The sequence below is a fragment of the Coregonus lavaretus genome (genome assembly GCF_964263955.1).
Source record: "Coregonus lavaretus genome assembly, chromosome: 3".
Taxonomy (NCBI): Eukaryota; Metazoa; Chordata; class Actinopteri; order Salmoniformes; family Salmonidae; genus Coregonus; species Coregonus lavaretus.
In genome coordinates this window covers 51777345-51804211 of record NC_139990.1, presented here as the reverse complement: position 1 = coordinate 51804211, position 26867 = coordinate 51777345, and the positions used below count along the sequence as shown (strand labels likewise).

Genomic DNA, 26867 nt, shown 5'->3' with positions numbered 1-26867 from the left:
TTTTTATCATGGGATGAGGCTACAACAGGATTATCTAGAGGTGGAACAGACAGATGTGAAAATACAGTTGCTTCACCACAAATATTTTGGAACAGACTTGATGATTAGTTTCTTTCCCAAAAATTATTTTAATCATTCAATTGCCATTGATTGCTGTCTCCCATCCTGAGGAGGTGTAGCTTCCCTCCACTCTGACACCCCACACTCATTGAACCCCAGGCCAGAAAATACAAATGGAGAGGAGCATTAAAATACATTTATCTGACACTTTATCTTATGGATTTACATTATTTAGTGATCTTACAGATTCCAGTAATTCCTCATGGAGAATAAAAAGACTGTTTGCATACTTAAATCATTAATATTTGTAATGACTCAGGCCCCAAGGTTTCCTAGTCAGGTTAAGTGTTCAGGGTAAACTCCTCGCCCTAGCAGCACTGACAGTACAGCTGACATAAATAAGTCCCTCTCCCTTTTCTGTCATTGCCCAATCCTGTTACTGTGATCCGAAGAACTAGCTTTCCTTTTCTGTGGAACTTGAAGTTCTTTCCCACTTTACTACTTCTCCAGGGAATGTTAGGGAAGTTTTTATAAGCCTGCGTAGGCTGTGTTTGTTTGCTGAGTGGCTATGTGAGTGTGTGAGTGTGTGAGTGTGTGAGTGTGTGAGTGTGTGAGTGTGTGAGTGTGTGAGTGTGTGAGTGTGTTCTCGCTCCTCTTTGCCTCCCCTCCCCCTTCCTTGATTCTAGAATCTACAGCCCTTACCTGCCTTAAGTGTGCTGTGCAGACACACCCGGCTATCCTGCATCAACCAATCACAGACAAGGGAGAGACACCCAGGAGGTGTACTTCCTGTGTTTGGTGAGAGAGGAATGGAGAGAGAGAGAGAGAGAGAGAGAGAGAGAGAGAGAGAGAGAGAGAGAGAGAGAGAGAGAGAGAGAGAGAGAGAGAGAGAGAGAGAGAGAGAGAGAGAGAGAGAGAGAGAGAGAGAGAGAGAGAGAGAGAGAGAGAGAGAGAGAGAGAGAGAGAGAGAGAGAGAGAGAGAGAGAGAGAGAGAGAGAGAGAGAGAGAGAGAGAGAGAGAGAGAGAGAGAGAGAGAGAGAGAGAGAGAGTCGGCAAGCCTTATCTTTGAGTCAGCAGTAACTGATCACGTCAGTGTGGGAGGAAGGAGAACAGATTGATTTGTGGGATACAGTCAGCGGCCTTTCGTTTGGTTTGTCCAAATTCCTCTGTTCATTAACAGTGGCTGTGAAGACAAGACAGAGAGAAAAAGAGGAGGGTGAAGATAAGTGTCAATCTGTTCAGACTTGTTTGGGAATTTGAGCAGGGAAGGAGGGAGGAGGGGTGAAACAGCAAGAGAGAGAAGGAGAGAGAGAAGAGCAGAGGGGAGAGGTTGAGGCGTAAACATTCGTTTTTTAGAGGGACAGACAGATTGAGAAGAATACAGATGCAAAGAGAGACAGAGGGTCAGGATTGGATTAAAGTTTAATAGAACTTTGAAATCCTTGTTAGTTCACACTACTGAATTAACTGAAAGCTGAAGAGAGACTAGACCGCCCCGGCATACTAACCTCATGTGAGTCCCTCAGATCTCTTTACTGTGTTTCTCTGCTGATCTACCAGTCAATCTACAGTTCTAACATTGATTCATGGCTAATTTGTCTAGTGGTTTATGTGTTACATGTATGTTTTCATTGTGTGTAAGAGAGTCCTGTTTTAGGGTTAGTTGGTGTGTTGAGCGATGTTATGTGGACTGTGCTATGCAGACGTGTGCTGTGCTGCGTTTAATAAATCAGTGTTCCCAGCTGTCACATAATCTGCTGGGCTGTTTCTATATTTCTACAACACTTTGCTGTTGGCTCTGTTGTTGTATAGATACTTGGTGCTCCAAGCTTAAAGGGAAAATCCACTCAAACTATATTTTTACCAAAATATAGTTTTTGAGTGGCTTTGCCCTTTAAATTAACTCAATCAGTTAGCAGTAGAATCCATTGAGTTAAAGTGTATTGAGGGTTGGCTATTGTGGTTCTTTTTAAAGTGTTGTCTGACCAAAGGTTGTGACGCTGTGGTCTCAAACTGGTCGCATAAACACATTGTTGCCTGTGATTCTTATCATCATAACACCCACAGTTATAACACTTTGGACTTGCGTTGTATCGTAGTTACAGTATCTTCACCTCTTTGTAATTGACAAACATTTTATACTACCCAGTTGAATAAATGAATAGTGATGCATTGGTCAGGGTTGGTAAAGCCACTAGGCCACTATTCAGCTTCAGGGGTTGAGGGCCACATTGTGCCTAATGCTGTTCTTCACCTTCCATTTTCATTGATCTCAACATTCCTTTATCCTCATTTAGTGATTGAAAGTGATGCTACTTCAAGTGATTCTATTGGTTGTAGCAGTATCCTTGCAGAATGTCCAGATTGTGATGAATTATAAGTTAATGAGAGAATATTATCATCTTTCAGGTTCTGAAAAAAGTATGTTACCATGGGGACCAAACGCCCCAGTCTGAATCCCTTTGACATATTTAATCCATCCAATCAAAGCGCTTCCGACCGGAACCCTCAGCCAAACAGCCAGATCTCCCGCGAAACAAGTCCCAGACCTGAAACTATGGCCCGGACAGACAGAGAGAGGGAGAGGATCAGAGAACAGGAATGGAGGAGAGAAAGAGAAATGGAGAGATTGAAGGACAAAACAAGAAATAGAAGAAAAGAGATGGAACCTGGACCAAGAGAGAGGAACAGAGAGAAGGACTGTGCCCACATATCCAGAGGGAGGGAGGAGGAAAGGGAATGGAGAGAGAGAGGAAGGGGGAGAGCGGGAGAGAGACGTGCCAACGGAAGACCTACTTCAAATATGGAGATCGGGAACGACAGAGACAGAGAAAAGGAGAGAAAGAAAGGAGACACGTTTCCTAGAATGACAAGAAATAGCAACGAGAGAGACAGAAGAATGAGTGCATTTGTGGAGGAAGATGTGGGGAAAGAAGGAACGAGACAATTGGAGAGACAGAAGGGAACAGAGATGGACGACAGGGAGAGAGAACGAGAGAAAGCAGCACAGATACAGCGGTATCGAGACGCAGAGAGGGACTTACAAAGATACAGAGAGAGGGAGAGAATAAGGGCAAAGGAGGAGGGAGAGAAAAATGGAGGGAGGCCCATGGATGATAAGACAGTGAGACGGAGGGAGAGAGAGAGGGAAGCGGACCCAGATTTCAGAGAAAGGAGGAGAGAGAGGGACTCAAAGGGCAATGACCTATGGAGCAAAAGAGAGAGGTATATGGATGGAGAGAGAGAAAGGCCAAAACTCTGGCAGGGAGAAAGGGAAGTTAGAGGGAGAGAGGGAGATTCACAGAACTATTCGGATAGAGAGTGCAGGGATGGAAGGAGGGAAGGAAATAGAGAGGGACAGAGGGACACCAGGAGTGAGGGAGACAGTGATGGAGAGAAGTGGAAAGAGAGAGTGAGGGATGACAACAGAAGAGAACTGAAACATCTGCACAGTAAAAGTGAGGGGGACAATGAGGGGAACGCAGCATGGGATAGAGTGAGGGAGAAAGAGAAGGAGAGACAGAAATGGAGAGGGGGGGAGATGTACAGAGAGAGGGATGGAGGGAGAGATGCTTATAGACAGAGAGTGAGGGACGGGGGCAGGAACAGGGATGGAGAGAGGGACATGGAGAAATACAGAGAGAGGGACAGGAGAAAAGCGAGGGAAGTGGAGAGAGAGAGGGATGGGGTGAGAGAAGGGGGCAGGCGAGAGGACGGACCAAGGGAAAGGAGGGACCCGGAGAAAGAGAGGGAGGGAACACAGCCTAATGTAACAGGAAAGAGAGGGAAGCAGATGGACGGAGAGAGATTCAGAGAGAGGGACAGATATTACAAGGGGGAGGATGAAGAGAGGAGGCGCAGGGAGAAGAGAGACAGAGAGACAGATCCCAAAAGGGAGGGAGGAGCAGACAGAGGTAGCCGATCGCAGAGTGAGACAGTCCCAAGGGTGCCACCACAAGTCCAGAGCAGCGGAGAATGGAGCAGTGACATAGAGTTGGAAAGAAACTGGAGAAGAGGAAGAAACAGTCATGAAGAGAAAGAGTCAGAGGGAGAGAAGGATGTGGACAGGGGGCAGAGGGAGCGTAGCGATAGAGTGAAGGGTAGAGAAGGAAGAGAGGAGGAGACGAAGCGCCCTGAGCAGCGGAAGATGTGGTTAGAACCACAGAGGGTCAGATATAACAAAGACTCCTCTGTAGAGGATGAGGTTATAGAGAGAGAACGAGATAGGCACACTAACAGATGTAGAGAGAGAAGTGAAGAAGAGGACAGATCCATGGAACAAAGGACAGGCAGAGAAAAAGAAAGGAAGACAGAGGGAGATGGACAAGAGGATAGGTCAGCGGAACAAACAATGTCCATAAACGGAGAGAGAGAAACTGAGAGGGAGGGAGGGAGAGAAAGGTATTTGGAGCGAGGGACAGGGGGAGAAACAGAGATAGAGTTAAATGTAGATGAAGACGATGAGACAGAAGCCTGGAGAAGGAGTGATAGCAGAGGAGAGGAACACCAGACTTATAGCGATGGAGAGAGAGAGGAACGCTGGCAGAGGGACAGGGAGACGGAGAGAGAGAATGTGACAGAGGGTGACAGAGAGGAAGAAGGAGGAAGTGATAGATATGCACACTCCGAGCGCGAGGGAGGAAGTGAGAGAGAGCGGGAAGGAGAGAGGGATAGAATCCCTTCCTATGAGGACGGCTTTATCACTGTGTCCAGCGGAGGAGAAGAGGAGTTTGAGGACTGCAAGGAATTCTTGGAAGTTGGGGTTGCTAATCATGTTGCCAGGCAACCTGTTGGCTTTCAGGGGAGCGAGGGAGAGATGGAGAGAGGTGGAGGGAGAAGACATGAAAGAGAGAGAGAAATAACAGAAGAACGGACAGAGCAAAAGGAAGATGCAGTGGAGGGAGAGGTGAATGACGGAAAGGGGAAGAAGCAACCCACCTACGTGTTCTGTGTGATTGGACAAACACTGCCCAGGTCAATACCCAATCAGACAGAGGTCCTGGATGACGTGGAATCAGAGCCGACCAATCAAAATCCTGGATATGGTCATGACAGTAGTGACATTACACACCTCCCTCATGATGACCCTTCCAGAGATGGAGACCAAGGGGCAGAGGATGAGAGAAAAAGAGTGAGGGAAGAGATCCACGTGCCAAATGAGGAGAGAACAGACACAGAAGAGAGCTCCATAGTGGACGTCAGTCACGCCACCCTAAAACGAGAGAGCGAAGAACGACTGAAGGTCATGGAGGAGAACCCATACGCTGAGATAGACCGAAGGAGGAACTCTGAGACCGAAAAACTCCTCAAAGAGTGGAGAGAAAGACATAAAGAGTACACAGACACAAGAGAGAGGGACCCAACAGACAGAAGGAGGACAGAACCAGAGATGGGTCCATCTTCACACCCCAGTGGAGGGTACCACCAGCATGGGATCTCTGTAGTTGACCAAGTCACCTCTGACCAGAATAACCCTGGAGTGATGAGCCCAGAGGAAGCTGTGGCCTTCCAGATCCGTATAAGTGGAGCCTGGAGCACAGAAGAGGAGGCCAAGCGCCACTCCCAGGCCTCACACATGAAGTGGGCCAAGAATGTATTGAGCGAGATCCTTGGCAGCTCAGAGGAACACGCCCTCGGCGACCCCCAGCCAGAGCCACAGGGAGGTCAAGAGGTCAGCCAGACTGAGAGAGGGACCGAGAGGGTAGAAGAGGAGATAGAGGAAGAAAAGGACGAGACGCCAGAGGGGGGAGGAGCATCACCCGTCTACGCCACGGTTCATAAGCAGACGAAGTGTGGTAGGAAGTCGGTGGAGGCGCAGCTGTCTGAGCGGGAGGCAGAGCCAGGGAAGGTGGAGGATGAGAGAGGTACATGGGAGAAACTAGCAGACATGCATGCTGAGGCTCTCAATGCTATGCTTGGTGATGGCGCACCCACAGACACGCATGCTGCCATAACCCTAGACACTACTCATGGAGACACACCTACAGACAGACAGGGAGAGGAGGTGGAGGGTAACAATGTGTGTACGGACAGACAAACAGACAGTCATATACATATCCAGGTAGAGATGGTGACAGAGGATGAGGGTGAGATGGAGAAAGGGGGTGAAGTTGGGGACGAGGTTCATATACTGGATGCAGAGAAAGAAGCGCATGCCCAGAAAGAGGAAGATCTGTTTCTCTCTGTGAGCAACACCCTGTACAAACCAACCAGCTGCCCCAGCCTTATATACAACCCTGACTCAGAACAACCTATTACCACCATAGAGGAAAATATGGAGGAAGAAGGGGAGAAAGAGAGGACTGTGGGAGAGGGGGAAGAGAATAGTGTGGTAGAGGGGAAGCAGGAAAGGAGGATAGAGGATGGGGCCGAGGACTGGGGGAAATTGGGAGAAGTGACTGAGGAGAGGAAACTGGAAGGGGAGTCAGAGAAGAGGGAAGGAGGGGAGGAGGGCAAGGAAGAGAGTAAAACAACGGGAGGTGGGGGGGTGAAGAGCACTTGTAGTTTCCAAGATTTGGGCACCGATGTTCAGTATAGGAGGCGGGGGTTCCGCAAGACAACAGAGAGAAGAAACGAGGAAGAAGAAGGAGGAGGAGTTGCGAGGGATCGCAGAACGAGAATATTCCACGCATCAGGTGAGACAGAGAGAAAGAGACGGAGGAATAAATCAAGAGAAAAGCAACTCAATACCTAACACAGATTAACATTAGAATAACCTAATTATGATCTTAATACTCAACTAATTTCATGATCTCAAATCATCTAATTTTGTCAACCTAACCTAACCTTTTAGAACGCCAGACAGAAGAGTTCATACTTTTTTATTTGAAGACTGTTATACAAACAAACGTTAATTCTTAGTTATTGATACCCACATGAAAAAATACTATAGTATACTATGGTATAAATACTATATTATAAACCGGGTGGATCGAGCCCTGAATGCTGATTGTCTGAAAGCCGTGGTATATCAGACTGTCTAACACAGGTATGACATAAAATTACTTTTTACTGTTCTAATTACATTGGTAACGAGTTTATAATAGCAAAAAGGTACATCAGGGGTTTGTGGTACAGTGGGGAAAAAAAGTATTTAGTCAGCCACCAATTGTGCAAGTTCTCCCACTTAAAAAGATGAGAGAGGCCTGTAATTTTCATCATAGGTACACGTCAACTATGACAGACAAATTGAGGAAAAGAAATCCAGAAAATCACATTGTAGGATTTTTAATGAACTTATTTGCAAATTAGGGTGGAAAATAAGTATTTGGTCACCTACAAACAAGCAAGATTTCTGGCTCTCACAGACCTGTAACTTCTTCTTTAAGAGGCCCCTCTGTCCTCCACTCGTTACCTGTATTAATGGCACCTGTTTGAACTTGTTATCAGTATAAAAGACACCTGTCCACAACCTCAAACAGTCACACTCCAAACTCCACTATGGCCAAGACCAAAGAGCTGTCAAAGGACACCAGAAACAAAATTGTAGACCTGCACCAGGCTGGGAAGAGTGAATCTGCAATAGGTAAGCAGCTTGGTTTGAAGAAATCAACTGTGGGAGCAATTATTAGGAAATGGAAGACATACAAGACCACTGATAATCTCCCTCGATCTGGGGCTCCACGCAAGATCTCACCCCGTGGGGTCAAAATGATCACAAGAACGGTGAGCAAAAATCCCAGAACCACACGGGGGGACCTAGTGAATGACCTGCAGAGAGCTGGGACCAAAGTAACAAAGCCTACCATCAGTAACACACTACGCTGCCAGGGACTCAAATCCTGCAGTGTCAGACGTGTCCCCCTGCTTAAGCCAGTACATGTCCAGGCCCGTCTGAAGTTTGCTAGAGTGCATTTGGATGATCCAGAAGAGGATTGGGAGAATGTCATATGGTCAGATGAAACCAAAATAGAACTTTTTGGTAAAAACTCAACTCGTCGTGTTTGGAGGACAAATAATGCTGAGTTGCATCCAAAGAACACCATACCTACTGTGAAGCATGGGGGTGGAAACATCATGCTTTGGGGTTGTTTTTCTGCAAAGGGACCAGTACGACTGATCCGTGTAAAGGAAAGAATGAATGGGGCCATGTATCATGAGATTTTGAGTGAAAACCTCCTTCCATCAGCAAGGGCATTGAAGATGAAACGTGGCTGGGCCTTTCAGCATGACAATGATCCCAAACACACCGCCCAGGCAACGAAGGAGTGGCTTCGTAAGAAGCATTTCAAGGTCCTGGAGTGGCCTAGCCAGTCTCCAGATCTCAACCCCATAGAAAATCTTTGGAGGGAGTTGAAAGTCTGTGTTGCCCAGCGACAGCCCCAAAACATCACTGCTCTAGAGGAGATCTGCATGGAGGAATGGGCCAAAATACCAGCAACAGTGTGTGAAAACCTTGTGAAGACATACAGAAAACGTTTGACCTGTGTCATTGCCAACAAAGGGTATATAACAAAGTATTGAGAAACTTTTGTTATTGACCAAATACTTATTTTCCACCATAATTTGCAAATAAATTCATTAAAAATCCTACAATGTGATTTTCTGGATTTTTTTTCCTCATTTTGTCTGTCATAGTTGACGTGTACCTATGATGAATATTACATCTTTTTAAGTGGGAGAACTTGCACAATTGGTGGCTGACTAAATACTTTTTCCCCCCACTGTATATGGCCAATATACCACAGCTAAGGGCTGTATCCAGGCACTCCTCGTTGCGTCCTGCATAAGAACAGCCCTTAGCTATGGTATATTAGCCATATACCACCCCCCCTCGGGTCTTATTGCTTAAGTATTCACTGTAGGGTTTTTTGCAGACTTTACTGTAGTATTCGCTCTAGTGTTTTGCGGACTACATGGAATACTGTAGTATTTACTGTAGTATACTGTAATATACTGTAGTATTTACAGGTAACTATAGTATAAATACTGTAGTAAAATAACTGTAGTATATAATAAAGTAATTAATGGAGTGTTTTATTTCGAATTGTAATATACTGTTGTATTTACTGTAGTGTTTTTGCTGACTAGTGTTTTTGTGGACATTACCGTAGTATTTACTACAGTGTTATTTCTCTGGATAATACTGTAGTATTTACTATAGTATTCTACAATATACTACAACATTCTATAGTAAGTACTACACATGATTGAGGGATACTACAGTGTGTAGTATAGTATTCTACAGTTTATTGCAGAATTCTATAGTAAGTAATGTAGTATTCTATAGTAAACTGTAGTATTTTTTCATGTGGGATTTCACAGAACTCTAAAGGAGATCCAACCTCTGATGCTAACTAACCCAACCTTACCACAACTGTGGACTTCTGTCTTGCCGTTTAAATGTCCTTAAAATCTTGAATTCAGTTCATTATGAGGAGACTTACAAGAAACTGCCATCACCTGAGTCACTGACATGAGAAGGGGGCGGGAGAAAGGGAGGAGGAGAGTGGAGGTGGGGACAGTGTGGCAATTCCAGAATATCGCAATAAATAGGCTGGGTTAGAGTGTCTGGAACCATAACTCATTCTTCCTCCTTGACTCTTCTATCCATTCTATCCCAGCTCTGTCTTCACTTCAGTACGTTCAGTTTATAATACACCACCTAGAGAGGAGCGCAGCTAGGGGAGTTTAGCAAACAAACTAGTCCTTGTTTCTGTAACCAAACCTGCTCTGCCTGTTCTGTTCTGAGCCAATGTATGTTACATTATTGGGTTATGTTGCTCTATCTCTCTGGACTACACTGGAAACAATATGTTCTGCTTCCAGTTGATGATGAGGAGGAGGTGAGCTTCAACTGGGGAGACGTGGACCTGAGGTGAGTAGAAGATAGCAGGGGGAGGGAGGGGGCATATGTTATGTTAGTGCACTGGGCTATCACAGTGACAGAACATTTTTTATTACATTGTCATATTTTATGGCACTTGCCATGTATAGAGTCAGTCTTTTGATGTCATGCCTGCAATGAGTACAGTTAGATCTGTTGCCTGCCATTTAACCCTAACACCAGGCTGTTTTAGTTAGTGCCTGAGTCAAAAGAGTAGATATAAAATGCACCACACTACTTCTGTAGATGAAGTGTTGACGATTCCCTGTCCTGACTCCTGCCTCTCTCTCTGTACAGGAATGTCACGAATACCATCGAAATGACTAGGAGGAACTCCAAATTTTACAGTGAGTATCTCTGCTCTACCTCTCTTTTCTCTCCTTCATCCCTGTGGCACTCACATGCACTTTCACACATCCACTTCTCTGAAATGTATTTTATATGTAATAATATTAGTTCAACAGCACCTTGTATGCTACAATGAGCAGAGAGAGCTAGTCTGTGTTTATGGTTATGTGGGTATGGAATCTGTGAAGGCACATTTATTTCTAGGTTAACTACGCTCCTTGTAATTTGAAATAAAAAAGTCAGTAAAATCAAACAAGATACTTCCACAGACAGATTTCATCTACCAGTAAAGGTGCTGTTAAAGAAACGTGTCCACAGACAGATTGAATCTGGGACTAGATATGACTGTATAGCAGTGTACTGTGAGTCCCAAGACAGACTTGAATGGCTTACTCATGTATACAGTGCGTGCTTGATCCCTTTCTGTATTTTCCCAGATTGTTTTCCAGCCCAAACATGTTGTAGGTTTCCTCCATGGAACCTATAAACTGTTGGATTTCATTTTCGGTTCTATGAGTCAATGTGGAATTGTATGAAATGGGGCAGTCGTGTGTGTGTGTGTGTGTGTGTGTGTGTGTGCACGCACGCTCCAGGGCCACAGGCAGGTTTGTACAGGTATTCATATCTCTTAACTTAACTGTCGCTGCTATAACATAACATTCCAAGAAGTGTATGTAGGGGGAATGTAAAATGCAAACCATACACTCTGGCTAACCCACTTCTCTGTCTCTCTCTACCTTTCCCTCTCTTGATTTTTCTCCCCTAACTCTGTTTTTCTTCTCACTGTCCTCTTACTGTCTTCCACTTTGTCCTTTGCTCTCTTTCTCTGCCTCTCTCTCACTCGTCCTCTTCATCTATACCCATTCTGTCCCTGTCTTAACTTTTCTCTCTCTCTTACTCTACTCATCTCTCTCTTCCCTTCGCTTTGCCTCCCCTCCACCTCTCCTCCTTTCTCTCTCTTCCCTCTACCTCCTTTCCCCCCTACCACCTTTCAGATTCCCAGCTCTACCAGCAGTACAGTGAGACGGCTCAGAACAGGGAGATCCTCAGTCAGTCTTGCTCTGACGCCCTCTCCATCTACGAGGTGCTCCCTGTCCCCCTGTCCCCCGTACCCTCCTCCCTGGCCCCCTCGCTCCCTCCTGCCCGCAGACCCTTACCCTGTCTCCCCCCAGTCATCCACCCCCACTCTCTGTCCCACTCTGGCTCTACATCCAGTGGCACCAGCGCCAAGTTCCTGCCCCTACCACAGCCGCCCCAGGCCCGCCTGGCCCCCCCGGCCAGGCCTTCCTCTCCTCGCCTCTCCATCTCCCTCACCCTGTGGCAGGAGATCCCTGAGGTCAGGAACAGTGCTGCGTTTGGGGAGCTGACTGACGACCAGAGACGCCTGCAGGAGGTAAACAAAAACTAACACAACAGGACCCTTCTACCAGTGATGTCGATGATGACATTTGCCAGGGGCCTAGTAGCTAATGTTGATTTTCTGGAGCCTGGATCTGTGGGTTCTCGGGGTAGTTGGAACAGTGCCTGTAATCTCCACCCTCTCCTACCACTTCTCTTCCTTTCTTCTTCCTGTCAGGTGCAGTTTGAGGTTGTAACTTCGGAAGCGTCGTACTGTCGTAGTCTGGACATCGTGGTGGACCACTTTGTCAAGTCTAAGCCGCTCGGTGAGTTGTTGACTACTCAGGACAGGAACTGGCTGTTCTCCAGGCTGGCCGACGTCCGAGCCATCAGCCACAGGTGAGAGGACTGGGACTTATTTGTTTGTTCCTCAAACTAGCAAACCTACAGGCTGAAGGTCATGGGCTCTCTCTAAGCCCCTCCTTCTCTTTTTCTGTCAACGTTTACCTCAGTCTTTCTCTGTATTTGTTGTTCTCTTAGTTTTCTGTTGAAGCTGGAAGAGAGGGTGGAATCTGATATGATGCATTTCACCGTGTGCGACATCATCGCTCGCCACTGTCAACGCTTCAAGAAAGTCTACGTGCCCTACCTCACCAACCAATCATATCAGGATGCCACTTACCAGAGACTCATGTGAGTCCTCCCCCACTGTTCACTGATTGGACAGACACTTTCTGACAGACTCTTTGTATTACTGCACATTTATGTGTTTACGTTGACTTACAAACAGCACATTCTTTCTCTCTCTCTCTCTCTCTCTCTCTCTCTCTCTCTCTCTCTATCTGCCTTGCAGGGATGAGAACCAAGGGTTCAGGCGGGTAGTGGAAAAGTTGGAACGCAGTGCAGTGTGTCAGCGTCTTCCTCTTCGCTCCTTCCTCATCCTCCCCTTCCAGAGGATCACACGAATCAAGCTCCTTGTGCAGGTGTGTGTGTGTGACTGTGTCTGTACGTGTGTGTATGTTTTAAGTGCACAATCTAAGTATGTGACTCCTTATAATCCTCTCTTCAACACGGTCTCATTCTCCCCTTCTCAATCTCTCTCAATCCCTTCATTTCTCTTTGTCTTTTTCTCTCAGAACATTGTGAAGAGAACAGCCCAAGACACAGAGGAGGAGGTCCAGGCCATCAAAGCTATGAAGCTACTGGAGAGGGTATGTAACCCCACCCCCCTCCCCTCCTTCTGGTGGTGCACTGTTACATGATGTAGCCAAGAGATAACACAATTGTTAACCATCTCTCTTCTCTCCCTCTGTCCTTCAGTTGATCCAGGAGAGCAATGACAGTATTACTCAGATGAAGAGCATTGAGTCGCTGGTCTCTCTCAGTGCCAGAGTGGACTTTGAATGCAGGGTGAGTAATAAACTACATCTGCCATGATCCCCTGCTTTACATGCTGTCCCTTGAACATATCTGTGTTGAACTGATTACAATAACAAGTTACAATACAAGTACAGCAGCAAGCTTTAACCGAGTTTAACATATGTGTGTTGTAGACTCTCCCCCTGGTCAGTCAGTCTCGTAGGCTGGTGAGAGAGGGACCAGTGACTGAGATGATGGATTTCTCTCTGAGGGAGACAGAGAGGAGTGTCTACCTGCACCTCTTCAATGACTACCTGCTGCTGTCGCTGCACAAAGAGTGAGTCCCCTCAGACAAACACACTCACACAACAATCAAAGCAAACCAAGCATTAGGAAATCTAGACTGATATCAATTTTTTATTGATACATTTTTCAATGTTCTCATCATTGGGCATTATTAACTCTCCTCTCCACTCCTCTCCTTTTCTCCTCCCTCGCTCTAGAGGGGGCAGGTTCACAGTGATAGACCATGCTCCAGTGTCAGAGCTGCGTGCTGAGAACTGTCGGGTCAAACTGCACTCTCTTCAGAAGAACCTGTTCCGCCTCTACCTCAACAAGAAAGCCCTGCTACTTAGCACCGACACACAGTAAGACAGAGAGGGTTGTGTGTGTGTGTGAGTGTGTGCGTGTGTTACAAAGAGTGAGAGTAATGTAATCCACAGGTGTGTCTAAAAAGTGTGTTTTCTTGTGATCTTTCAGAGGTGACAAACTGCGTTGGATCTCAGCTGTCTCCAGGCCCCATCCTGTTATTGACTACTCTGCAGCACAAGGTGGGTAAAAATGGCTATATTGCCATCCAGCCTAGCATGGCCAGACAGTAGTGATATATTGACCCTCATGACCCTGCTGTATTTGACCTCTGACCCTCTCTCACTCACAGACTTCACACAGATGCAGTGCATCCGAGCCTTCGTTGCCCACCAACCAGACGAGCTGTCCCTGGAGAAGGCTGAGGTCATTCTGGTCCACCAGCAGAGCAGCGACGGTAAGGAGGACAGAACCACCCACTCCCTGATTGGTTGTGGGAATACACAACACCTCCATACCTCAGTGTTTATGTGTGCTGTAAATGTGTTACTTTTTTAGTAGCTTTTTCTTAAAACTCTTTCCCTTCTATCCCTCCTCTTTCCTCTCCCCCTCTTTCTCCCCATTTCCCTAACTCGCTCTCCCTCTCTATCTCTGTCTCTCTCTCTCGCTCTCTCTCTCTCTGTCGTTCCTCAGGTTGGGTGGAGGGGACCAGGCTGTCAGACAGACACAGAGGATGGACTCCTGAGTCCCATTTGGAAACCATAGCCAGCCTCAGGGTCCGACAGCGCAACCTGCTGGACGCTCTCAAAATTACCACAGCCACGGCTGCAATATGACCAACCAACCACTGCCTGACTGCACTGGGCGAATCCCAGTCACTGTGTATCAATGGAGTGGAGTTACTGTGGTCCTGTGGATTTGGACAATGGATGAAACATAGTGTTTCAGACTGGAGTTGTCCCTCCCGGCCTCACCCTGCTTATTGGGGATGAACGGCAAGGGGAGGAATGGCTTTAGAGGGGGTGCCTTAGACGGGGTGCCTTAGAGAGAGGCACTGGACTGACATGAATACCTGTAACACTTACAGGAGTGCCAACGTAAATAGTTGGAAGGCTTTTGGAGGTGCCTGGGAGTGTCTAGGGTAGCCTTGTAAATCAAACCCTGGCAATGAAAGTCGATGGACTGCTACAGGCTGTATTGGAAATCAGCCATCTAAGACTGTAAAGACATGGTATGATCAGTGGAGTGTTTTGCAATAGAGGTTATATTAAAGGGAAATTTGTCTTTAAACAAAATGTTTCTATATATTCAGGGCAATGTATTATTTGTGTATATTACAAAGATTTTCATAAATTACTTTTATGGTGGGTACTTATTGGCTGACGACTCAAACTGAATTATTCCACTGCTCTATGTTCGCTACATACTTCAGTCTAAGACTGCCATTGTTGAAGTCGTTTGTGGTGACATCAAAATGAGGGGTGTTGTACAAAACAAAGTAATCAGCGATTGGATAATCTTTACCCAATCAGAGTATCAAAGCCAATGACACATTTTTTAAGCACAGCTTTACCCACATGTGCTCTGGCTCTTCCCAACCCATTGGTTTCTGGGACCAATCAGAATGGTTAGAATGTGTTTGCTTTCTAGAAATCGTTGGGGAGGTACTCAGATCCAGACTCATTGTGTAGAAGAAACTAATGTCTGTGGGCATGGCGTAGCGTTTGGCTGGAACAAGGAATTTGAGTAGCCAGGCAAGGGTACTTAATCCCCTTTGAGATACAGAAGAGTAGGAGATAAAGAGAGAAGGGTTGTATGCACATTGTTAAGAATGTTGAAAGTGCTGTAAGTGCAATACATTTCCAGTACTGCATACACAATTGTATGGCAAAAGAGGTACAATGATCAAAATAATATGTTCTGTCTGTGTTGAGCAGACTGAGAAAGTATGCTTTGGAAATAAAGGATGATTCACATGAATATTAATTGTCCTCCACCTATAAATTAATGTAGGCCTGTGTGAAATACTTTATCCTTTTCTGACTATTGTTTTTGATAGCAAATAGTAAAATTGGATCAGCAGGAGAACTTGGCCTACATCAAGGACTTTTGGCCTTAAAATCAATAGTAGACCCTGGTCAACGGACTTGGATAGACCGAACACAAATATGTTTTCAGCCCTGACTTAAAGTGTACTTTTTACAGGACAAATCGTATGCAACGTCTGGCACGTATGCAACGTCTGGCACGTATAGGAAGGTTCTCCTGGCCCAGTTTTACAACAATTTAATTGGTTGACTAAAACGTAAATCAAGCAAAAACCGAGTCAGAGAGTCGGGAAACAGCACTATTACTCCAATGGGAGCATTGTACACTAAATAAAACGCCGTCCCCCAACTCTGCCCGAGTGGTTAAAAACGTTGTCCATCAGCGCAAACAACGTTCATTGGTCTAAATCACTCAAATTGGGCGTTACTGTATTTGTTGTTGTTTCTGGGGCATAAAAAGTATCTAGCCAGTTAGAACAGTCGGCTATTTAAGAATATATTTAATTTAGGTCCGTTGATATAATTGAATCGAAAATAACTGTTCGTCGTGCTCATTATATGATAGCGTTGGTTACGTGAAGAGTCGGTGGGAAAGATCGGTGTGGAATTTTCACTTGTATTTGTTTTTATTCCGTTTTTCCCAAAGGTGAGTGAGTGTTTGACTGTTGATTCCTTGCCTTCGCTTCGACTTCGTGCAAGCATATCCCTCAATCTCGCAAAGAGCTCATTGGCTTTGATCGATTTGTTGGCATGTATTGTCTCTCGTTTGGATGCCATGTGAATGCGTTTTTTTATCCAGCAATAAGGATTAGCCATAACACCCGCTTGCAACATAAGCTAGCTACTGTAGCTAGCTAACGTCAACGTTAGCCTACTCAGCTGACCAAACCCAAAACTGTAAATAATGACGTGGTCACCTTGCCATGTCTGAAAAACCACAACAGTAGGCTACAGTAGTTGGCTGTGATAGAAACAGGGCTATTCAGAATCAAACTTGAACCTGTTGCTATTATGATCATACATTTTAGCTAGCGTTACCTTGGCTATCACATGATGTTTGTATATTAAATAAGATGTATCGCTAATTTATGCATCCATTAGAAAGCAAGCCAGTGTGTTCACCTAATGTAGGCTATGTTGTACATTTTCATATATAATCTCAATATTTAGTTTACAAACAAGTGCAAATATAATATTATATATGCATATCACATTTATAAAGTTTAAAGAAAAAAAACCTTATAAACATTGTAGACCACTCTACATACAATACATGATTTCAAATGATTGAGTTGTCAAGACAACATACAGTAGCCAATCTGACTCTCCCTGACCAGTTGGCTTTTGTGTACCTGATCCATCTACGGTGCACATGCTGTTGTTGTTATGTCATCATGGTCTTGTGTACCTGATCCATCTACGGTGCACATGCTGTTGTTGTTATGTCATCATGGTCTTGTGTACCTGATCCATCTACGGTGCACATGCTGTTGTTGTTATGTCATCATGGTCTTGTGTACCTTGATATCAGGACAGGGTGGTATTTACAGCTGATAAGTGGCTCCAGGCTTCACATACAGCCAGAACTGGTTAGGCTATATTTTAGTTTTAAATTGACTATACACATAAGAATAGAAGTCGTTTGAAGAACATCAGTTAACATATTTTGTCTTGCATTATTATATGCTCAACTGCATGTAACAACAATATACAGATACAGTGATGTTACAATAATTACAGTGCATCCATATATGATGTATTATCACATGTTGACCACTGTTGACCCGTCCCTGTGTGTCTCTGTAGATGGACAGTCAGTACCAGCGCTCTGTACCACTGGAGGTGAGGAGGGCAGAGGGTGAGAGGGTGCGAGCCAAGCATCCCGACAAGATACCGGTAAGTGTCAACAGAATAACTACCACTAGTGTTAGATGGCTTCCTTTCCTTAACTCCTTTCTCTTATGACCATTGGCCACTAATCTGAAAGGACATCACACTCATTATATGATTGTGAATTAATTTCCAGGGCCTAAAAACCCTATCCATCCCTTTTATCAGCTGGTAAGTGATCCTGGCATAGGATGAAGGGAAAGGAAGCTAGTAAGGTGTTATTAAGGTCAGATAGGGTTTAATACATGGATGTTAGCCTTGCATGCTAAGTTTCTTGGCTCCAGTTGAATGGGACATGATGGTGCAGTGTGTAATTACTGACTAAGTTCTGTGTTCCATCCTAAACCAGATCATCGTGGAGAGGGCTGCCAGGTCGAGAGCTCCTGACTTGGACAAGAAGAAGTACCTCGTGCCCTCTGACCTCACAGGTGAAACTGATGAGATGTCTCTCTTTCTCACAATGATTTCCTCTCTCCCAACTCATGACCTTGTTCTCACCCTCTTCCCTTCCCTCTCTCCCTTCCCTCTCTCCCTTCCCTCCACTATTGCGCCACTCTTCCTCTTCTTTTCAAATGAAAGTCTAGATAATGTGTTAGTTTTGTTCTGTAAGTCCCTGTCTGACCATCTCGCTCTCTCTCTTTTTCTCTCTCAGTGGGTCAACTGTGCTTCCTGATCCGACAGCGTGTGTCTATGAGACCTGAGGAAGCTCTCTTCTTTTTCGTCAACAACTCCCTTCCCCCATCCAGTTCTCCTCTCTCTGCTGTCTATGAGGTAAACACACACTCACACCGACGCAACCTTTTATCCAACCCCCATGACCCCCTAACGCCAGATGCCAGGGTTTCTCTCACTGTCAGTGACATGACATAACTCCATTACATTGAGATTGTGCTGAGCGGGTTTTGCCTATGTTATAAACAAATACAATTAAAATAAAATGTTTTAATCAATGTACATACTTCAGTTATTATCAACAGTTCTGCTTTGGCCATTTTAAATCCTTATTTCTGTCCCTGTCCTACCCGGTCCCTCACAGGAGCACCATGAAGAGGACCTGTTCCTATACATGACCTACAGTAATGAGAGCGTCTACGGTGCCTGAGAAGGGACAAAAAGGAGGAAAGCGAGAGAGAGAGAGAGAGACAGGAGATGAAGAGAGGATATGGGAGAGAGCTCTTTGTAATGTTTCACCACTATTATTCTAAGTGTTTAGGAGATGGCTGTGGGGAGGAGAGTTGGTGGGGAGGGTTTGTATAAGTTTTGTCAGTATTTTTGGGGTGATCATATTGTGTGTCAGTATCCTCTCAACCATGGTAAGGCATTCTGAATTTGAAAAATAAGGGGGGAATTGGAAAGAGTGGGAGTGAAAAAGAGATTTGAGTTCAGATGTGAAAGAAGAGTGTTAAGGGGAAAGCTCTTGATTTCCATCTTTCTTTCTCAGCCAGTCATCTGTATTTAATGCAAATATTATTATTTTTTGTAAATTAATATCATGGAGTTTTTGTGGAAAATAAAATCCAAAATGCATGGTTTTCTAGTTCTGCAGTTTGTCATTTTTTAAACCTTTTTATTCAGGCAAGGTTGTGTGTGGGAGGGGGAGGGGGCAGATTTAAGTATTGTCACATCACAAACTGTCCCCATCTCATCCTCTATTTTTAAAAGTTGTGAATGTAAGACATTTATTTTTCTTTTGCAGAAGTTCTAAGATGTTACATTTGGATATACCGTACAATTAATTTTGTCAATCTTATTTCCCCTAAATGTCCCATCTCAAATAAATTGCTGACACTCAGTAATGGCGAGTGGGAATGATGAAACGTCTCTTATAAAAAAGAGTGAGTGAGCCAAAGATAAATCAGTGAGGAAGTATAACTTGTAAATGACAGGAGGGATCACTTTGTACATTGTTTATTTTCTATTCAAGTGACACTAGCTACAGAGACTAAGGGAGATAATTTAAATAGATATATTTGGTTTGTGTGTGGGAGACTTGCTACACAAGTGACTTTCTGGAGATTTTGCTGAACAGGCTTATAGGCTTTTTAAAGTTAGAGACCCAGACAGAAAACGAGAATCATGGAGATGCAAGAAATCCCTGGAGAGGAGGAAAGAGTGGTGGAAATGGATGAGGGTCAGAGAATGCTGGAGACCTCAGTTAAAGAAAGAGAACATCTTCATTACCAAACTTGAGCTAATAGGGTACATTTGCAACACTTTCCTCAGAATACATCAGCATATTTTCATTTCTCTTACTGTAGGTTCAATCCTTTAAAAAACGTCTTAGGCTATATGGTATTTTGTGCCAATCTGACTCTCCCTGACGAGTTTGCTTTTGTGTATCTGATCCATTCTACGGTGCACATGCTGTTGTTGTTATGTCATCATGGTCTTGTGTACCTTGATGTTAGATAGCTTCCTTTCCTTAACTCCTTTCTCTTATGACCATTGGTCACTGATCTGAAAGGACATCACACTCATTATATGATTGTGAATTATTTTCCAGGGCCTAAAAACCCTATCCTAGATTTACATATTGTCACATCACAAACTGTCCCCATCTCATCCTCTATTTTTAAAAGTTGTGAATGTAAGACATTTATTTGTCTTTTGCAGAAGTTTTAAGATGTTACATTTGGATATACCGTACAATTAATTTTGTCCATCTTATTTCCCGTAAATGTCCGAACTCAAATAAATTGCTGACACTCAGTAATGGTGAGTGGGAATGACGAAACTTCTCTCAAAAAAAGAGTGAGTGAGACAAAGAAAATCATTGAGGAAGTGTAACTTGTAAATGACAGGAGGGATCACTTTCTACATTGTTTATTTTCTATTCAAGTGACACTAGCTACAGAGACTAAGGGAGAGAATTTAAATATATCTATTTGTTTTATGTGTGGGAGACTTAATACACAAGTAACTTTCTGGAGATTTTGCTGAACAGGCTTATAGGCTTTCCAGGGAAATAGAAAGTTAGAGACCCAGACAGAAAACGAGAATCATGGAGATGCAAAAAATCCCCAGAGAGGAGGAAAGAGTGGTGGAAGTGGACGAGGGTCAGAGAATGCTGGAAACCTCAGGTAAAGAAAGAGAACATCTTCATCACCAAACTTGGGGCTAATGGGGTAAATGTGCACCACTTTCCTCAGAATACATCAGCATATTTTCATTTCTCTTACTGTAGGTTCAATCCTTTTAATAAAACATCTTAAGCTATATGGTATTTTGTGTTATGTTCTGAGAAGATTAATTTGGTCCTAAGCTTCCACGTAACCTATATGTGTGTCTGCCTGTCTGTCAGTCGAGGAAGCTGAATCTACAGTCTACTCCAAACTGAATAATCCATCGGAGGACATTTATGCTGAAGCTTCTCCTGGCCATCCCTCTGCCAGAGACAGAACAGGCACAGGTGGCTACAGCACTGTTATTATATTATTAATCAAATGTAATCAATTAAATATATTTTATAAATCCATTTTTACATAAGCAGATGTCACAAAGTGCTTTACAGATACCTGGCCTAAACCCCAAAGATTATTATTATTATAAGATTATTACATTATTATTATATATGTCTGAACTAATCCTAAATAAACGGAGGTCTAAAAATGTCCTATTAAAGTAATAAACATTATTTATACTTTTAATACGCAAGAGAGGAAGAATAGAGGAAAAAGAGGAATAGAGAGACTGAAAGAGTGTGTGTGAGAGAGAGAAACATAGCGGTCAGCGCTACAGTGTAAGTATAGTTTTCCCAGTTCTGAATTTTGATTACGGACACATTTCCTTGGTCTAGCCTACTATTAATGTTGTGTGTGGTGTGCAGCTTGCAGTTTGCATCTGCATATCTGGACTGTTGAGTAGGTCATTAATTGCCAATTCTTGTAAGGCACATTATAGGTGAGGTGAGGTTGTTATTACAAAAACAGAATGTAAATGTTCCAAAATGTCCATATAACAAGATTTTTATATTTCTGACATGGAAACATGAAATAATGGGGTAAATCTGCACACTTTCCTCGGAATACATCAGCATATTTTCATTTCTCTTACTGTAGGTTCCATCCTTTAAGAAAACGTCTTAAGCTATATGCTATTTTTTGTTGTGTTCTGAGAAGATTAATTTTGTCCTAAGCTTCCACCTAACCTATATGTGTGTCTGCCTGTCTGTCAGTCAAGGAAGCTGAATCTACAGTCTACTCCAAACTGAATAATCCATTGGAGGACATTTTTGCTGAAGCTTCTCCTGGCCAGCCCTCTGCCAGAGACAGAACAGGTGAGGTTGTTATAACAAAAACAGAATGTCAATGTTCCAAAATGTCCATATAACGGGATTTCTATATTTCTGACATGGAAACATGAAATAATGGGGTGAAAATGTCTAGTTTTAGGGGAGAATATTATCTAGCTTGTAACATAATGAAAGTCATCTGACGGGAATGGACCTGTTTGTCTGTCTCACAATCAAGGTTGAGACATGACAATAACAGACCTCCAAGCAGAAGCCCAATCTGTTGTTGAAAAACACAGCAGGGCTGAATGGACATTTCTCCAAGGACTAGATATCTCTCCAGACAGTTATTCAGAACTCTGTCTCTATCACACACGCAGAGATAGAGAGACAGAGAGTAGCAGCAGCAGCCAAAGGATTTTGGGACAGACTGAGTATTGTGTTACAGGAATTAATTATAAATCTAAAAAGGGCACGTTGCTATAGAGACGGAGAGGGAGGTTTTTAAAAACCACTGCGCATTCAGCCTTCAGAGTACTTTACAGTCGCAGAGTGTGGGTCAGGAACAGCAGCAATGTATATCAAATTTTGCCGAATTGTAGGAAGTGGAGGAAATGCCAAATTACCAGATGAGGCAAACGCAAAGTTATCGGTTGAAGTGAAGGAACAGCAAGAGAAAGGTAGGCAGAATTTCCATTGTTGCTCGTAGTGATTGCTATATAACAAAGGGCCGTCCACACCAAGAACGATACCTATAACGAACTTTAACATCAAACAATTAAAATAGTTATAATTCTAGTGAACAGGAGCATTCACACTACAACGATAACTACAAAAATAGTGGAGAACGATAACGACATCCATCTATCGTTTGGATCACTTTCAGAGCGACGATAAAACATTGACAACCAATCAAAAATACGTTATATTGGAGGGTTCTTGGTTCTAGCTGGTTTAGGCTGCTCAGAGGAGAGAAGAGCGCACAATAAATGTGCCTGATATAGGAGGATTTGGGAGAATGATGATCAAAGACAAACAGCGCATATCAGTATAAGAAGGCCATATTTTCCGACAGGTTAAAAGCTCTTAAGCTGACAGTCCCCGAAATCGGGCACTAGAATTACTTAAAAAATATGTATATGTTAACATGACGTAATTTATTGACAGCCATCCAGACCTTCCTAGGACCATGTCAACGTCCTCTGTCGAATAAACGTGTATTTGCCTCCCTCTGGTGGTCGGCTGCATCATTACATCAATTTATATCACTTCACTGCAACGTTAGGTCAAAGGGGCGGTCCATAGAAAAACATTTATCCAGCGTGACTGCTTCATGGCACAGACATGGCAAAGCAATCGCTGAATTTGTCTCGAGCCGGCGGAACTAAATACATAACATTCATAGCTCTACGATAAAGAATGTGACGTACACACTTCCTTCAACCTAAAATAAGTAAAGAAGTAATTTTGTGTGGAAGTCAAACATTTTACGTCGGAGGCAGACACATTGCATATGCGCAGAATGACAAAATCGAGCCCTTTACATAGCCCTTGTCCCCTTGTCTGTAGGAGGGACGCACACGGTTTAAATGGCCCAAATGTTGATTTAGACGTTCACAAATCTAACAGATTTGGACTATCACTCATGTCATTTTGGGTAGATGTTCCTTTAACATTATAACTATATATGGACATATTATAAAGTATGAAAAGGCTTATTCATTCACAATTTAAAAAAATCATATTATCATATTTGTATATGTTTTATTATACTTGTATTGTGTACTAGATCATATGGGTTGAAAAGTGTTTTTTTCTCAGACATAAATAAACAATTCCAGGTGAAAGCCAAAGGTCATAGCTTTCTAGGGGGGGGGGGGGGGGGGGGGGCACTACTACATTGATAAAATATTGCCCTCTTGCTAGATTGATGACTAAAACCATAGCAAAACAGTGCAAAACGGCTGTCAGCTCAGAAGGAGTTTTAAGCCTTGATACAACTGAGACATGGATTGTATGTGTGCCATTCAGAGGGTGAATGGGCAAGACAAAATATTGAAGTGCCTTTGAACGGGGGATGGTGGTAGGTGCCAGGCGCCCCAGTTTGAGTGTGTCTACAACTGAAACGCTGCTGGGTTTTTCATGCTCAACTCTTTCCTGTGTGTATCAAGAATGGTCCAGCGCCCAAAGGACATCCAGCGAACTTGACACAACTGTGGGAAGCGTTGTTATCGTTATGGCCCTTAAGACTATTCTTTCCTTGTCTAGACCTGCAGGTCCTGGGGAACGTGGGTCTGTACCGCGCAGTGTGCTTACTACTGTCCATCATCTGTCTGGTTCTACTGCTCGTCATCATCATCCTCTGTGTCAAATGTGAGTATCATAGACATTCTATTCTAGAATAGTAATTTAGAAACAGAATATCCAGCATGTTGGGTTAGATAGCCTTCTAAGCAAGAAATAACTAAACAAATGTGTAATATGACACCATTCTCTTATACTTGCTTTCTTTCATTCTTCATTATTCTCTAGTTCCATCCCAGCCTCTGGTCTGTCATGGGACTGAAAAAGGGATTGAGGCTAAAGAGGAGGGGAGTGTGAATGAAAAAGGGATTGAGGCTAAAGAGGAGCGGTTCCAGTCCACTGAGGTGTGCAGCCTGCAGACATGCCAAGCACAATACTTCCAGCAACAGAGCCAGGGTGAGTCCACTACTGTAGTGTGTTAGTCTAATGTAGCCTATTAAACTATATCTCTCTAAATATTGTCAATGTATCAATCTAATGCTTTGAGATGTATTGTACCACTACAATGTTTTCTCTTAGACTTTATACCATGCTAATAACTCATTATTTAACCTACATTTATTAACTGAACTACATGTTGTACTTTAAGAGTAATTTCCCTCCTTTCCTCCAGTCCCTGGCTGCCATACGTGTGGTAAAGGCTGGCTGCACTTTGAGAGCTCCTGCTACTTCCTCTCCAGAGACAGATTGAACTGGGACGAGAGCAGGGACGAGTGTAAGAAGAGAGGGGCAGATCTGGCCGTCATAACAAACAAAACAGTGCAGGTGGGTCTACTACAACTGTCACTCTTTTCTACCGCTTGTTTCTCTTTGTATAACAGTGACCATACAATGATGATAGGAAAGCAACAGTGATTGATTGACAATCATACATAACTGTAAGATTGACTAAGGATACTAATAGTCCAATAAAAACTGTGTAAAAACAAATCATTGTCCCAGACCTTTCTGACGGAGAAGGGGAACCTGATGTACTGGATTGGTCTGAGACAGAGAACCAGGAACTGGGTTTGGGTCAACAACACTGCACTGACACAGAGGTGAGACAACCGATGATGAAAGCAAATGTAATGTTTTAGTATGGACAGTACTGAGCTGTTCCCTTTCCTCTCATTGGTAGTTACTGGTCAGGATCCAACAGACAAGGGGATTGTGGGTTACTGACAGGAAGGGATCCTCCTGAGAGAAGCTGGAGCTCGTCATCATGTGACCAGTACAGCTTCTACATCTGCCAGAGGGGGCGCTAAAGGACAGACTACACCATCTGCCAGCAGTCACCAACCCTGGTCCTGGAGCGCTATATGATGTACAGGCTTTTGTTCCAGCCCACCAGTAAGACACATGATTTACCTAGTCAATGAATCACCTTGATTAGCTGAATCATTTAAGTGTTGTACACCATGTAGCTCAGCAGGGTTGGTGGCTACTGCCATATGCCAACTAAGAAACTGGCAATACGGCTTCTCTTTAGACTTCCATCTATCATTCACTCCTATTCCATAGCCTTTTATACCATGATTACACATCTCTATCAATAGCCTTTTACACCTTGATTATACACTTTATGACATACATCTATGTTATAATTAATTAATTAGACATCCAGGTATGACCAATGATGGTAAATGTAATCACATTACAGTTAGTTATGCCTTAAGAAGAAGAATCAAGTCAGCCTGGCAGTTTCAGTTAGAATTTGCACTAATGTTAAAGATTAACACTATATATTGCACTTATTTGCTTGTTTTGGTGAGATGTTTCTATATGTTTTTTTTATGACTTTGAATGTAATAATGATCTACATTATTATGTGCATTAACCAATCATTAGGTTTTATGTTCTGATTTACAATCCTGAAAGGAAAAAACGTTTTATATAATTTGTCCCTGTAATAAAGAATCAGTTAATATACTGTCTAGTCAAATCTTTAATAAAAAGTGTTTGTGTGCTTTACTTGGACTGATAAAGTAACATACATGATCCAAGAAAATTGAAAATGAATCTAGTCTACATTTCAACCCAGTCTTACCTATATACAATAGCTACTACAATAAAATATTTTGTTTTCGACATACATTACTGCATACACTCATGCAGGGGTGTCATGCACCCATTATTTTAGAGGGGGTAAGAAGTACGTGAGGATGCAGGGTGGATGGTCAGCCCCCCTCCTTTACCTGTTCAATTGTTATTTTAATTAATGATGCACATTGATTCTTTAAGAACTTTTATGCCTTGGGAGTTTAGTACAACTGCTACACTGGAACACTACATTACCAAAAGTATGTGGACACCTGCTCGTCGAACATCTCATTCCAAAATCAGGGGCATTACTATACTATACGACAAACCATTTCTGTATGAACCTCGCTTTGTGCACGGGGGCATTCTGTGAGCTTGTGTGGCCTACCACGTTTCCACTTCACAATAACACCACTTACAGTTGACCAGGGCAGCTCTAGCAGGACAGAAATTATGAACTGACTTGTTGGAAAGGTGGAATCCTATGACGGTGCCACGTTCAAAGTCACTGAGCTCTTCAGAACAGGCCATTCTACTGCCAATTTGTGTCTATGGAGATTGCATGGCTGTGTGCTCGATTTTATAAACCTGTCAGCAACGGGTGTGGCTGATATAGCCAAATCCACTAATTTGAAGGGGTGTCAATATTCTTTTTTGGTGTATATAGTATCATAACACAAGAATTAAAGCAATGTTTTTATTTTCTAAAGTCTAGCAACCTTGCCAGTTGGCATGCCAGCTAAGCTAGTTAGACAAGCCATTCTAACTTAATTGATAGCCTGAAATTGATGTTAATTAACATAAACACATTTAGCATCTCCTGGCTTCCACACATTGCCTACAAGCCACTGAT

General features: G+C 43.4%; 3 protein-coding genes across 4 annotated transcripts; all 3 read left to right on the top strand.

The window, feature by feature from the left end:
• The first annotated feature begins 896 nt into the window (after positions 1-896).
• Positions 897-15502, top strand: LOC311117729 (uncharacterized protein). The gene is made up of 15 exons (XM_084157558.1): positions 897-1573; positions 2470-6695; positions 9829-9877; positions 10184-10233; positions 11230-11627; positions 11811-11971; positions 12113-12265; positions 12426-12555; positions 12709-12783; positions 12893-12982; positions 13126-13268; positions 13435-13578; positions 13691-13761; positions 13872-13976; positions 14213-15502. The coding sequence occupies exons 2-15, from the start codon at positions 2492-2494 to the stop codon at positions 14353-14355; spliced, it is 5916 nt and encodes a 1971-aa protein (XP_084013684.1). The 5' UTR covers positions 897-1573; positions 2470-2491; the 3' UTR covers positions 14356-15502.
• A 458-nt stretch (positions 15503-15960) lies between these two features.
• Positions 15961-18989, top strand: LOC311116237 (gamma-aminobutyric acid receptor-associated protein-like 1). The gene is made up of 5 exons (XM_084157390.1): positions 15961-16213; positions 17374-17463; positions 17807-17885; positions 18110-18228; positions 18494-18989. The coding sequence occupies exons 2-5, from the start codon at positions 17374-17376 to the stop codon at positions 18557-18559; spliced, it is 354 nt and encodes a 117-aa protein (XP_084013516.1). The 5' UTR covers positions 15961-16213; the 3' UTR covers positions 18560-18989.
• Positions 18990-20229: 1240 nt separating this feature from the next.
• LOC311125581 (C-type lectin domain family 4 member E-like) lies at positions 20230-25903 on the top strand. 2 transcript variants are annotated; one of them, XM_084158417.1, is made up of 8 exons: positions 20230-20537; positions 20759-20866; positions 21632-21733; positions 23957-24061; positions 24221-24388; positions 24606-24757; positions 24935-25032; positions 25113-25903. In XM_084158417.1, exons 1-8 carry the CDS (start codon positions 20459-20461, stop codon positions 25237-25239), a joined length of 939 nt encoding a protein of 312 aa, XP_084014543.1. In that variant the 5' UTR covers positions 20230-20458; the 3' UTR covers positions 25240-25903. The 2 variants fall into 2 exon arrangements, with proteins under 2 accessions (XP_084014543.1, XP_084014544.1); XM_084158418.1 differs by lacking the exons at positions 20230-20537; positions 20759-20866; positions 21632-21733 and adding an exon at positions 22067-22368.
• Positions 25904-26867: the final 964 nt, after the last annotated feature.

What these genes read in the sequence shown, in the direction of transcription:
- LOC311117729 (XM_084157558.1), top strand. Translation starts at nt 2,492, where the DNA reads ATGGGGACCAAACGCCCCAGTCTGAATCCCTTTGACATATTTAATCCA. An exon ending in GAGGAACTCCAAATTTTACA is followed by an intron (nt 10,234 to 11,229) that starts GTGAGTATCTCT and finishes ACCACCTTTCAG; the next exon opens with ATTCCCAGCTCTACCAGCAG. An exon ending in GTCCGAGCCATCAGCCACAG is followed by an intron (nt 11,972 to 12,112) that starts GTGAGAGGACTG and finishes TTGTTCTCTTAG; the next exon opens with TTTTCTGTTGAAGCTGGAAG.
- LOC311116237 (XM_084157390.1), top strand. Translation starts at nt 17,374, where the DNA reads ATGGACAGTCAGTACCAGCGCTCTGTACCACTGGAGGTGAGGAGGGCA. An exon ending in AGCATCCCGACAAGATACCG is followed by an intron (nt 17,464 to 17,806) that starts GTAAGTGTCAAC and finishes ATCCTAAACCAG; the next exon opens with ATCATCGTGGAGAGGGCTGC. An exon ending in CTCTCTCTGCTGTCTATGAG is followed by an intron (nt 18,229 to 18,493) that starts GTAAACACACAC and finishes GGTCCCTCACAG; the next exon opens with GAGCACCATGAAGAGGACCT.
- LOC311125581 (XM_084158417.1), top strand. Translation starts at nt 20,459, where the DNA reads ATGGAGATGCAAAAAATCCCCAGAGAGGAGGAAAGAGTGGTGGAAGTG. An exon ending in CTCTGCCAGAGACAGAACAG is followed by an intron (nt 21,734 to 23,956) that starts GTGAGGTTGTTA and finishes TTCCTTGTCTAG; the next exon opens with ACCTGCAGGTCCTGGGGAAC. An exon ending in CTTCCAGCAACAGAGCCAGG is followed by an intron (nt 24,389 to 24,605) that starts GTGAGTCCACTA and finishes CCTTTCCTCCAG; the next exon opens with TCCCTGGCTGCCATACGTGT.